Source organism: Benincasa hispida, unplaced genomic scaffold (assembly GCF_009727055.1).
Source record: "Benincasa hispida cultivar B227 unplaced genomic scaffold, ASM972705v1 Contig182, whole genome shotgun sequence".
In the NCBI taxonomy this organism is placed as follows: Eukaryota; Viridiplantae; Streptophyta; class Magnoliopsida; order Cucurbitales; family Cucurbitaceae; genus Benincasa; species Benincasa hispida.
In genome coordinates, this window is record NW_024064387.1 from 7957 (window position 1) to 20822 (window position 12866).

The window sequence follows — 12866 nt, forward strand, 5'->3', positions numbered from 1 at the left end:
CAACAGTATGGTCTTTCAACAGCCGTCAACTGTATTTTCGAATTGACCGTTATCAGCTTTATGTCCCATCATATTATGCTGTCGCCTTTATGTAAAGTCTTTATGCAATCATGATCGCAAACTCAAACGTGCCATCGCATTATGCCCTTGGATCGCAAACTCAAACGGCACCATCGCATTGTACCTGCACAGAATAACACAATTTAACTATTTTTATGTGATGAGCATCAACGATCGCAATTTTCTTTTAGTTTGTTGTATTCAATCGTAATATTGCCTATCTTACCATCGTTTTCTCCCATTATTTTAATAATTTGAGCTTTAATACCTTGTATTTCTACCAGTTATCAGAACGCAGTCTTCGGAATATCACTGTCCCTAATCCTCAGCTGATGGTAACCTGACCATAGATCAATCTTGGAAAATACAGTAGCACCATGTAGCTGGTTAAACAGGTCATCGATCCGGAAGCGGGTACTTGTTGTTGATGGTCACCTTATTCAACTCCCTGTAGTCTATGCATAAACGTAATGATCCATCCTTTTTCTTCATAAACAACACTGGTGCACCCCACAGAGAAACATTGGGTCGCATGAACCCTTTATCAAGCAGTTCCTGTAATTGGACTTTCAGTTCTTTCATTTCTGTCGGAGTCATTCTATACGGAGCTTTGGATATAGGACTAGTGCCCGACTCCAGTTTGATCGCAAAATCAATCTCCCTTGGTGGAGGCAATCTTGGAAGTTGTTCCGAAAATACATCGGGATAATCCCTCACAACTAGCTCAGAGGTTAGAGCAATTTTGGTTTCTCTTATGTCAACTACGCTAGCCAAGATACTTCAGACACCTTGGTTAATCAACCTCTTGGCCTTTACCGCTGAAATCACCTTGGGTAAAACTACTGTCTCGGCCTTCTTGAACTTAATACTGGCTTCCATGGGGGGTTAAAATTCACCTCCTTACGAGAATAGTCTATACTAGCATGGTTGGCAGCCAACCAATCCATGCCCAGAATTACATCAAAGTCACGTATATCTAATACTATTAGAGTTACATCAAGGGTGCGATTTGCTATTTCCAACTGACACGCTTTTAACTTTTCACTTGCTATCACAATTTCTCCTGACGGTGTAGACACTGATAAAACATAACTCAAGAGTTCTAAAAATAACATAGCATGCTTTACGAATAACGACGAAATGAAAGAGTGCGACGAGCCAAAGTCAAACAATGCCAAGGTATAGTGCCCCAAGATTGGGAGCGTACCTGTTACTATTGTTCCTGAATGCTCAGCTTTCCAATGACTGGTGGCATAGACCTGACCCTGCTACTATTATCGACTTGAACTACCCTGATGTAAACTCGGGGGCTGACTCCCCGCATATCCGAAACTACTACTAGAACATTGGTCCACCGTATGCCCTGTTTGCTTACATCTGAAACAAGTCCCCGTGCCATTTAGACAACGTCCCCAATGACGCTTCCCACATGACTTGCACACTGGTCTTTCCCTCCAAACTCCTCCTGAAGTAGTAGCCTGCCATTGGGCATGCGCTACCGACTTGCTTGTACTCTGAACCTTCTGCGAAGGTCTTGGAGCTTTCTGTTCAACTTTCCTCTTCTGGTCGGGGGTCGTTCCTCCGTCAAGGACTTTAAGAACTCTATCCCCAAAGGACAACCCACACGTGCTACCGCTCGGAAAGCTGTGGTGTAGATGGGAGGCTTCAGAGCTTGCACAATACCTCGCACCCCATCTCGGAGTCCTTGCACAAACCTTTTAGCTCTCTTTGCTTCAGTAGATACTAGATCAGGGGTGAAAAAAGACAATTTGTCAAACTTCTCCTCATACTCTTCTACTGTCATGGTCTCCTGCTTTAGATTCATGAACTCAACCTGCTTGTTGTACCTCACGTGAGTAGAGAAGTACTTCTCGTAAAACTACTCCTTGAATTGGTCCCACGTGGCTTGCCCTCCACTGACTTCTATCATTCTCTCAGCTGAGCACCACCAGCGCTTGGCATTATCGATGAGAATGAAAGTGGCATATTGCAGTTTCTGCTCCTCTAGACACCTCTTATACTGAAAAATCCCCTCCACAGTGGACAACCACAATTCTATATTTGTGGGGTCTTTCAAGGACCCGTTAAACGATGGGGGATCATACTTCTTGAAGTCCCATAGGTATCCGGCCTCCAAAGAAGGGTCTGCCAGAATTCGATTCGTGGCCCTATCTTGATTCTGAACTGGTGGTAACAAGATTGACGAGGATGGTGCCTGTTGTGACTGAGCGTGCTGAGCTATCTGCTCGGCCACCATACCTCTTAGTTGTCCTACTACGGCCTGTGTGACGACATTCCCAATAGTTGTAGCCATAGCCGTATATTCTACTGGAATTTCTGAGGATGACGGTCCTGGCGGGGTCACAATCGAAGCTCGAGGCCCGCTTCTTGGTTTAACCTTTTGCCAAGTTGACCCAAAAGGGTCATGAGGTGGCGGGTCCCACACCTCTTGACTTTGCACCTCAGGTTCTTACATGTCAGGGTCCCATTCCCTAACTACTTTCTTACCTCGACTGCCCCTTCCTCTAGTTCGTGGTGCCATACCTGGTAACCACACGCAATGCTTTAATAAACGCTAGCAGGGTAAGCCATCAAACGACTGTACAACAAGTAAGATTTCATACATATTTCCCTAAAGGACTTTAAACAACATACCTGGCGATGACGAAAGATTCATTTGTGGCTATAAGGAATAAGTTGGACTCACGATCTAAGTCAATCACAGAACCTAAAACTTAGGCTCTGATACCAACTGGAACGACCCTGCTTTCTAATATGTTTCTAGGATGCTACTTTATGCATGCATAGACTTAGCAATATATATATATATATATATATATAGTATATATAACACATATTTAATAAATAAATAAAAGAGATGAAATTTTTATTTAATTTAAATAATGCTCAAATAAGCAAAGGTGAGAAAACATAAATAAATAATAATAATAATAATAAAAGTTTGGGGTACCCTTAACTCAACTTTAAAATGAATAACAATTAAATAATCAAATAATAAAATCAATGAATATTTCATAAGAGTCTAAAACGCCTAACTTCTAAAACAGACTCCAATACATGACACCGAAGTGTGGAAGTAGTAAATCGTCCAAATTGGCCAGGTCAACAGATCTCTCTTGTCATGCACCGGTCTATCGTTCACCTTACCTGAGAAACATGAAAAGAAAATGGTGAGTATAAAAATATACTTAGTAAGCGGCCCACTACTGGGCCCACTCAGTGATCTGTTAGTCTTTCCATTGGACCAAAGTGCACAAGGGCATCATAGGCAAAAGCATAAGGGCGAACCTGAAGGCACACTTTCATAAGTAGTGACCCAAAAGTCACCAACATAAACATAAGTGGTGGTCTCAGAAAGCACACCGTACATAAGCATAGGGTGTGGACTCGAAGGCTTCATAACATGCGATGTGCGTAGCCCAATGGCAACATTAACAGTCACTAAAATCTGAAACAGACATAAGCATGCAACAAAGGCCATAAATCATGCCACTAATAGACACTAAAATCTGAAAACAGACATAAGCATGCAAACAAGGCCATAAATCGTGCCAATATCATCCAACAGTTCACGATTTGCCCATCCATCAAACTCTATCATATATTACCCATCCATCAAACTTTGCAATGACATACAGTGACCTATGCGTAAACCTTCAAAATTTTCCCCTCTGACCAGCAGGCTTATCAAAACATTTTATTCCAACCTAGGAATCAATACGTAACGCATGCTTGGGATTGAGGGCAAACTGGTAATAAACCACTTACCTCAGGATATTTCCCAAAACGAACCCTCACGCCGCTTGGAAAGTTCCTTCACCACCACAAGTTCCTGAAACCAACCACAAATTCCTTGGGTAAAAATTAGCTTTTGGCCCAAGAATACCAAATGACGATGGGCTACTAAAAGGAACCGAAACTTACCCCAAACAGAAAGATCGGATGGAACCACCATGATCTGATTGTAACCAGAGCCGGCCACTCCAAGATTGACGGACGACGTTGGGTTTAGACTAACGACTAGCGGATGGGGAGGACGACGTGGTCCGGAGAGAAGGACGTAGCTTCGGTTTGCGACTTTGGTTGGTCAATCGCCGCTTTGGGTCGACGGACCAGTTTGGGCACAGCTAGTTCGCGATCGATGGCGGCTTTTGGTCAACGGAAAGGGAAGAATGACGGCTGGCGAATACGGACTCGGTCAACGGCGAAGATGAGGCACGACTGCAAGCGACTGGACCTGCGGTGCTCCTCACGCAGTTGGAAGCAGTCGATCGGCCGGAAAGGAAAATGTAAAAAAAAAACCTTTGGAGGGCGGTGGATGGCTGTGGAAGAGAAGAGGAAGAAAAAGGGTTTTCCTTTTTCCTGTTCTTTATTTTTTTTTCCTGCTGCACGTTTCCTAAGGACCCTATTTAAAACAATTACCAAACGCTTAACCCTACCTCTTTTTAGGAAAGGGTAAAACAACCACTTAATTAATTATTTAAAAAAAAAAAGAAATCTTAAACCTTGGCCTTTAAATAAAATAAAGACTCAAATGCACGAATTAATTTAAATCTTACCTAGATTTTGGAGTGTTACAACATGGGTTTAATAGAAGCCCAAGACATCGTATCTGATGATGAGGTTGATGATCCATTGTCTTATAAACAAGCAATGGAAGATGTTGACAAGGATGAATGGATTAAATCCATGAATCAAGAAATGGAGCCTATGTACTTCAATTCTATCTGGGAGAGGTTGCAAATGGAAAGGTACAAACCTTTAAAGGTAGGCTAGTGGAAAATGGTTATACCTAGGTTGAGGGAGTAGACAATGAAGAAACTTTCTCACCTCTTTTCATGTTAACGTCTATTCGAATTCTCTTGTCTATGGCCACATGTTATGGCTATGAGATATGGAAATGGATGTCAAGACTAATTTTTGAATAAAAATTGAAGAGGCCATTTATGCGAATCAACCAGAGGAATTCATTGAGCAAAGTCAAGAGGAAAGGGTTTGCAAGCTTAATCGGTTTATTTATGGATTGAAACAAGCATCTTGATCTTGGAATATAAGATCTTATACTGCGATCAAATTTTATGGCTTTGATTAGAATGTTGATGAGCCTTGTGTTTACAAGAAAATCATCAACAATTTAGTAGTTTTCCTTGTGTTGTATGTGGATGATATCTCACTCAATGGGAATGATCATTACTAATAGATGTAAAGAAATGGCTAGTTGCCCAATTCCACATGAAATATTTGGGTGAGGTGCAATGTGTTCTAGGGATCCAGATCATCATGGATCGTAAGAACAAAATACTAACCTTGTCTCAGGCATCGTATATTGACAAGATGTTTTTCAGATATTCAATGCATATTTCAAAAAGGCTTTATTACCTTTCAGGCATAGAATATTCTTGTTTAAGGAACAATGTTCTAAGACTCCTTAGGAGGTAGAGGAAATGAGATGGATTCCCTAAGCATCGGCTGTTGGCAGCATTATGTAAACAATGATATGTACTAGACATGACATTTGCTATGCAGTAGGGATTGTCAGTAGATATCATTCTAGTCTAGGATTAGATCACTAAAAAGCGGTCAAAATAATCCTCAAGTATCTATAGAGAACGGGGGACTATATGCTTGTGTACGAAGCTAAGGATTTGATCCTTACATAACAATGAACTCTGACTTTTAAACTGATAGGGATTCTAGGAAATCTACATCAGGGTCAGTGTTACTCTTAATGGAGGAGCTATAGTTTAGCAAACGATCAAACAAGGATGCATTGCGGACTCCATAAGAGAAGCTGAATACCTAGCTGCTTGGGAGAGCTACTAAGGAAGCTGTTTGGTTGAAGAACTTCCTTACTGATTTGGAAGTCGTTCCAAATATTTCTTTTTTGAATCACACTTTATTGTGATAATAATGGCGTTGTGGCAAATTCAAAGGAACATAAGAGTCATAAGAGAGCCAAACACATCGAGAGGAAATATCACTTGATCTGGGAGATTGTGCAACGAGGTGACGTAATAGTCATGAAGATAGCTTAGAAGCACAAAGTTGTTGATCTGTATACAAAAGCTCTTACGGCTAAAGCGTTTGAGGGTTATCTAGAAAGTTTAGGTCCAGGGAATATGCAACACATTGTCTAAGGCAAGTGGGAGATGTTACTGGTATAGTGTATGCTCTAGTTTATTGTATTGTGTACTTTAATTGTATTGTACACTCCACTCTACTAACTTTAGAACAAGTACGAGAACGTTGGGATTGGTGTCCTAAATCTCTTTATTCTCGTAGTTTGTAAACTTGTATAAACAAATTGTTATTAATAAAATAATCGTTATATTATATGTGCATTAACTCAATCCAATAAATTAAGATCCAAGGTTATATTATGTAGCTTAAACGTGTATGTTGTGACATACAGGTGGATCATGTTTAAGTAATAACCTAAATGGTTTATAGTATATGGATAAGGTTGGACACAAGTCTATCGCTGTTTATCGTGGTCTATCACAGATAAACTGTGATATTTTACTATTACTTGTAAATATTTTTAGCAGTTTTATCATTTTAAATAATTTCTCTAAAGTAAAACCTTTTTACCGAAAAACTAGAGAAATAAAATAACATATAAAAATAACTTAACGTTATTTTATTTGTTCTCTTGGCTAACATTTTTTTTCTCCTATAACATCAAATATTTTTCATATACTATATTGATTATGGTAAATTTTAAAATTTAGGAGGCTTATAGTCATTGTATAAATAATTTAATTTGTGAGTTTTTTTTTTGTTTTACTTATAATATTGTAGTTTTAAAAAATAAAATATTTGTATATGTTACACCATATATTTGCATTTATTGTGAAATTGAGGAGCATAACGAGAATACGAATATGGAGAAAATATAATATAATAATATTAAATATATAAAATAAAATAACTAAAAACGTAAAATAACTAAAATTATAAAATTGTAAATTAGTAGAATTTTGAAGTGGAATTCTCACCAACGTATGTATAATTTTAAGATCCACCAAATGCCACTATTGATAGGCAAAGTAGCAAGTAAGATGTGGACTTACATGGACACCAAGCATGAATAATTATAAGGCACATGGAGAAGATGAAGGGTGACCCATGGCTTTGAGACACTAAGTAATGGGCACCTATATATTATTATAATATTCATAATACTAATTGCACCTATATATTATTATAATATTCATAATACTAATTTTTTTTCTTTCAATAATTAAAATTTTGACATCTCATTATTAGTGAGTACTAAACAATTAACAAGTTCTACTTTTAATAGGGAGATATATATTTTGTTTCTTTTCGATTCAACAATTGTGGAGTATGAAGATTTTGTATAAGAGAGATACATACTTTGTTTCTGGAGTATGAAGATTTTGTATCTCCAATCTCAAATAAATGAATCAATAGAAATTATCACTCAACTATATGCTCATGTTGGCATATCTTGTAAACGTGATGGTATTTTATTTACAAAACACAGTAGTTTAGTAAAAAATTGAGAGTGAGGAGAAAAACGAGAAATTTTAAAATAGAACATTTATCAAGCCAACATATATAAGTCATCTTTCAACATTAATGAAAACATTTAATTTATACCATTATGATTGATAGATGATCTTTCATCGGCTAAGAGCGGTTGTGTTGAGTTCTATCATTCATAAAGAAAGAAGGTTGGGAGGGATTTGGAAAATTAGTCAAGTCACCGTTAAGCATGAGAAGTACCGTAGTCATTTTTGGTCTTTCATCCACCTTTTCTTGAATGCAAAGTAACCCGATATGAATGCATCGTGTCACTTTATTTCTTATCTCCCTTTGAACTTCAATAGAAGGATCTACAATATTCAATGGTGTTCCCTCCCTCCAATTTCTCCATGCCTACATATAGCAACTCAATTCATATTATTACAACTTCTAATTTAGAGATCAATGACATTTTTCTTCCAGGAAAATAAAATGTTGCACTTACATAGCTTATAAGTGGGTCTTCTATATTATCAACGTTGCTAAGAATTCGGTTATTTTTTTGTCCAGTCACAATCTCTAAAAGTAAAACACCGAAGCTAAAGACATCTGACTTTGATGAGAGATAGCCATGTCTTATGTATTCAGGAGCCATATACCCACTGAAATTTAGCAAATATTGTCAAGAGTTAGTTGTAGGAGACTTAATATAAACAATTGTTTATGTATATAATAGCTCAAGTACTTACCAAGTGCCAATTATGGTAGATGTATTGGTCTGTGTTTGTTCAGATGCGAATAATCTTGCAATACCAAAATCTGAAATTTTAGCATTCATCTCAACATCTAATAAAATGTTACTAGCTTTCAAGTTTCGATGAATAATTTTGATTCGGGAGTCTTCATGAAGATAGATAAGTCCTCGAACAATGTCTTCTATAATTTTATAGCGTGTTGCCCAATCTAAACTTTGGCGCTTGAGAGGATCTACATACTAAAAGGTTAATCGTTGGAAAGAAAAAAGCAACACAAGCACATAGGAAAGAAAGAAGAATGATATTACCGAAAATGAAATTTTGAAGACTTCCATTGTACAAAAACTCATAAATGAGAGACTTTTCATTTTCTTTGAAGGAGAAGCCCAAAAGCTTAACTAAATTTCGATGGTGAAGCTTAGATACCAAAAGGAGTTCGTTCTTAAACTCAATAACTCCCTGCCTTGAAGCTTGAGACAGCCGTTTCACCGCAACGATTCGTCCGTTTGGAAGCTTTCCCTGTTAATGGAATCACAACCCAAATGAAAAAAAGAAAAAAGAAAACCATGACCTGCCATAAAACTAAAACCTTATCATTAATTACCTTGTAAACAGATCCAAACCCACCTTCCCCAACTTTATTTTCATCTGAAAATTCATCTGTTGCCATTTTAATGGAGTCGAAATCGAACTGCAATAACCCCATTGTCGTCGTTTCTTCCTCAGTTGGACCTGTCGCTTCAAAACATAAGATAAATGGATGGAAACTTGAGACTCATTTGGAATGACCTTTTAAACACTCCGTTTCACCCTGCGGCGGCTGGTTTAATTGAAAATTAAATCTAATTTAATTAGCTTACATTCTTCTTCATCGGGTTTTGGACTACTTTTTCTTAGGCCCATGTAGATGATAATCGTCAGTGATAAAACTACAACGAGGGCAATTGGCACAACCACAGCTATGAAAGTTTCTGAGGTTTTATTTTTATTTCCTGAAAAACAGAGTATCTCAGCATAGTAGTTAAAAGGGTAAAGAGGGAAGGACGGAGATATTCAAATTAATGGGAAGTGGAAATAGAATTACCATGGTGGGTACTTTTGTTAAGAAGAGGAGGAACAGGGGAAGGCAACAGGGATGTTGACGGCGGCGATTGAGTGACAGAGTAAGCCCCATATCGAAATTGACAACTGGGCGTAAGAACTCTGGCCTCAAGTTTTCCATCACAGCACTCATGGATTTTAGGCAGAGCCCCAACGAAGCACTCGTTGCACTGCCGCTGGGACAAATCCGGGGTGCACTGGGCGAAAGCATAAATTGTTGGCAAATTTGGAAGAGTTATGTTCCCAGTCGAAAATTTTACACGGGAATCGCCGGCGGAGGCCTGGTCTATGAGACTCAAAATCAGCTTCCTAGCCGCCTGAGTGAACCCTTCCGGATTCGACGCATTGAACGGATGCCCCACAAGAATAGACGGTGAAAGTTCCATGGAGCCGAGGATGGGGCGGTCGGAGTAGCGGAGCATGCAATTTTCGTGCCATCCAATCGCTTCCCTTTGGGTCGGACAGCGCACAGGGAGAAGATCTGTGGAGTCGTTGAGGCATTTCCGGCAAGTTTCCACCGAAATGTCCCCTCTGCAGAGTCCGATGACGTTTGCTCTGTTTTCGCCGGCACCGTAAGAGAAGTTGTAGAAGCCATAGTCAATTTGATGGTCGGTGGTGAGGGTGGAGAAGAGGTGATTCAGATTGGCTTTGTAGGCGGCGCCGTCAGTTGTGCGGTTGTTATAGCCTCCGTCCACGCATTTATAGCGCAAAAATCTGGGCTGAGCAAATGCCAGAGGATGGCCAATCAGTGCCAACAGCAACAAACTCAGAGTGGTTGAACAAACAATTCTTGAATCAGTCATTGTTTTGTTGCTTCACAATTCACATAATCTTCAAATTGTGAGGCCACGCCATTCCTTCAGAGACTAACATATAACAATAATAAATAAACAGACGTTTACATTTGAGTCCCTTATTTTTTCTCAAAAATAAAGTCCCTAAACTTTTAAATATTTGCTTCAGCCCTAAAATTTTGTTTAAAGAAAAAAAAAAGATCATACAGCATGGTCCTTTCCTTTATTTTCATTTTTTGAAATTGTTTTAACTATAAAACCGTTAGAAAATATTTTTAAACATAATAAATGTTACAGTCTATCAATCATAGACACTTATAGACATTTGTCAGTTTATATCACTAATAAATTTTATATTTTCTTATATTTGTAAAATTTTTATTCATTTTACTATATTTGAAAACAAACCTTATGCAATAATTTGTTAACGTGAGCATATATCGAAATCAAACCATGTTGAAGAAGATAATTTTGGGTAAAACATAATATAACAAAAGATTAAAAAAAAAAACATAGTTAGTTTTTAAAAGTTTAGGGTCTAAAATAGACATTATGAAACTTTAAGGATAGAAATAGTTATTTTTGAAGATTTAGAGACTAGAACATGCATTTTATAAAGTTCTAGACCAAAATGAAATATTTAGGTCTCATTTGGTAAAAATTTGGTTTTTGATTTTTAGTATTTTGAAAATTAAACCTACTAACACCTATTTCCCCTTAACTTCTTTCGCATTTAAATTTATTGCTAAGTTATCTATCATTTATCAATGTTTTCAAAAATCAAGCCAAATTTTACAAACTAAAAAAAATAGTTTTTTAAATTTGACAAAGTTCAACTATTGTGCTTAAGAAAGATGCAAACCATTTATAAACAAATGAGAGAAAATAGATTTAATTTTCAAATGAAAAACAAAAAATGAAGGTCTCGATCGGTAATCATTTGATTTTTTGTTTTTGTTTTTAAAAATTAGGCCTATAGACACTACTTCCATCTCCAAATTTCTTAATTTGTTAAGAACTTTTTATTGATGATTTAAAAAACCATCTCAAATTTTGAAAACTAAAAAAAAAAAGTAGCTTTTAAAAACTTGTTTTTGTTTTTAGAATTTAACTAAGAATTTAACCCTTATACTTAAGAAAATGTAAATTATCCTAAGAAATGATTAATTTTCAAAAGCTAAAAACAAAAAATGAAATTGTTACCTTCTAAACTTTTAAGTTCTACCTCTAAAATTCTTGTTTAGAGATTTATTAGATACAAAATTAAAAATTTAAATATGTATTAAACACAAAATTCGTAAGGTAAACTTCTAAACTCAGCAAACTTTTAAGTACAATAATCAAAATGAAATGAACTATAACAAAAAAAAAAAAAAAAAAAAAAAACTCTTCTTTCTTCTTCTTTTTAAATAAAATATATTTCGAGTTTTTTTTTTTTTTTTTTTTTTAATGTTGATAACCAATTGATACACAATGTTGAAATTGAATTTTTAACGAGTAGTATTGATATACATGAAAAAATATAATGTTTAGTATGGTACACTAATGATATTCCATCATTATACTTAGAATAAATTTTGAGTTCACACTAATATACTATTAATACACCCGTATTATATTTCAAATTTAATTTAAAGTGAGTGTAATTGATCGATATACTATTGATACTCCAAAGATATACTTGAAATGAATTTTGAATAACTGCCGATATACTAATGATTCATCACTGTAAAAATTAAATGAATTTTGAATGAACGCTGATAAATTACTGATAATGCAATGTATTATTTAATATTTCATTTTGAATGAATGATGATATACTATTGATACACTATGGTATACTTGACATGCACATTATTAGTATTGATATAAAATTTAAATACCAAATGTTAAAACTTTAAACATATCATATTTTGAATGATATACGACAAAATATGAAATATAACATTATACAATTGATATATCAAATCAAATGTAATTGTCATGTCATCAAAATCATATCCAATTTTTCAAAAGTATAAAGTATTAATTGATATATTTTATGTTTAGCAAATTAGGTGACATAGTTAATGCAATTAAAAGTAAATTTTAAAAAGTTGAATACATAAGAAAACCAACCTCAAAGCCTAAATAAGATCATCAAAATCAAAATTAATAGAATGAAAATAACTTCATATCAAAACAAAATAAAAAAAATGAAATAAAATTTCACCTTGACACAATTTATATAAAGTATATCAGCTATACAAAATATAAACAATATCAGATACATTTGTTGATACATATTTAAAATTTTTGCTATATATATAAATTTAAAACTGAAATAATAAAAAAACGGGAATCATATTTATAATTTTTTGCTATATATACAGATTTTAAAAATCATGGTTAGATTTGTAAATATCCTCCTATTTTATTTTTGGTCCCATTACAATTTCCTTTCAATTAGATATTTTCCACAACTGGGACCTTGAACTGGTCATCACCACAATTTCTCTAAGAAAATCAATTAATGTACGAGAAAATTTATGAACAAAAAAAAAAAAAAAAACGACGACTTAGAAGACTTCATTTTTGTCGTATGAACTTTAAGAGTGTGTTTGGTATGTGATAAAAGTAGAGAGTTGAGTTGAGTTGAGTTGGT

General features: G+C 35.6%; 1 protein-coding gene across 4 annotated transcripts; it reads right to left on the reverse strand.

Annotated features, from left to right (window-relative positions):
• LOC120069039 (cysteine-rich receptor-like protein kinase 29) lies at nucleotides 1–10358 on the reverse strand. Of its 4 annotated transcripts, none has more exons than XM_039020700.1 (8): nucleotides 9412–10358; nucleotides 9188–9319; nucleotides 8932–9065; nucleotides 8636–8846; nucleotides 8322–8559; nucleotides 8078–8234; nucleotides 7834–7986; nucleotides 1–184 (listed from the first exon to the last, which is right to left on the reverse strand). In XM_039020700.1, the coding sequence occupies exons 1-8, from the start codon at nucleotides 10229–10231 to the stop codon at nucleotides 161–163; spliced, it is 1869 nt and encodes a 622-aa protein (XP_038876628.1). In that variant the 5' UTR covers nucleotides 10232–10358; the 3' UTR covers nucleotides 1–160. The 4 variants fall into 4 exon arrangements, with proteins under 4 accessions (XP_038876628.1, XP_038876629.1, XP_038876627.1 ...); XM_039020701.1 differs by lacking the exon at nucleotides 1–184 and adding an exon at nucleotides 4464–4486; XM_039020699.1 differs by lacking the exon at nucleotides 1–184 and having other exon boundaries at nucleotides 7522–7986; nucleotides 8932–9059.
• Between the last annotated feature and the right edge of the window lie 2508 nt (nucleotides 10359–12866).

What these genes read in the sequence shown, in the direction of transcription:
- LOC120069039 (XM_039020698.1), bottom strand. Translation starts at nt 10,231, where the DNA reads ATGACTGATTCAAGAATTGTTTGTTCAACCACTCTGAGTTTGTTGCTG. An exon ending in TAACAAAAGTACCCACCATG is followed by an intron (nt 9,320 to 9,411) that starts GTAATTCTATTT and finishes TCTGTTTTTCAG; the next exon opens with GAAATAAAAATAAAACCTCA. An exon ending in GGTTTGGATCTGTTTACAAG is followed by an intron (nt 8,847 to 8,931) that starts GTAATTAATGAT and finishes TTCCATTAACAG; the next exon opens with GGAAAGCTTCCAAACGGACG.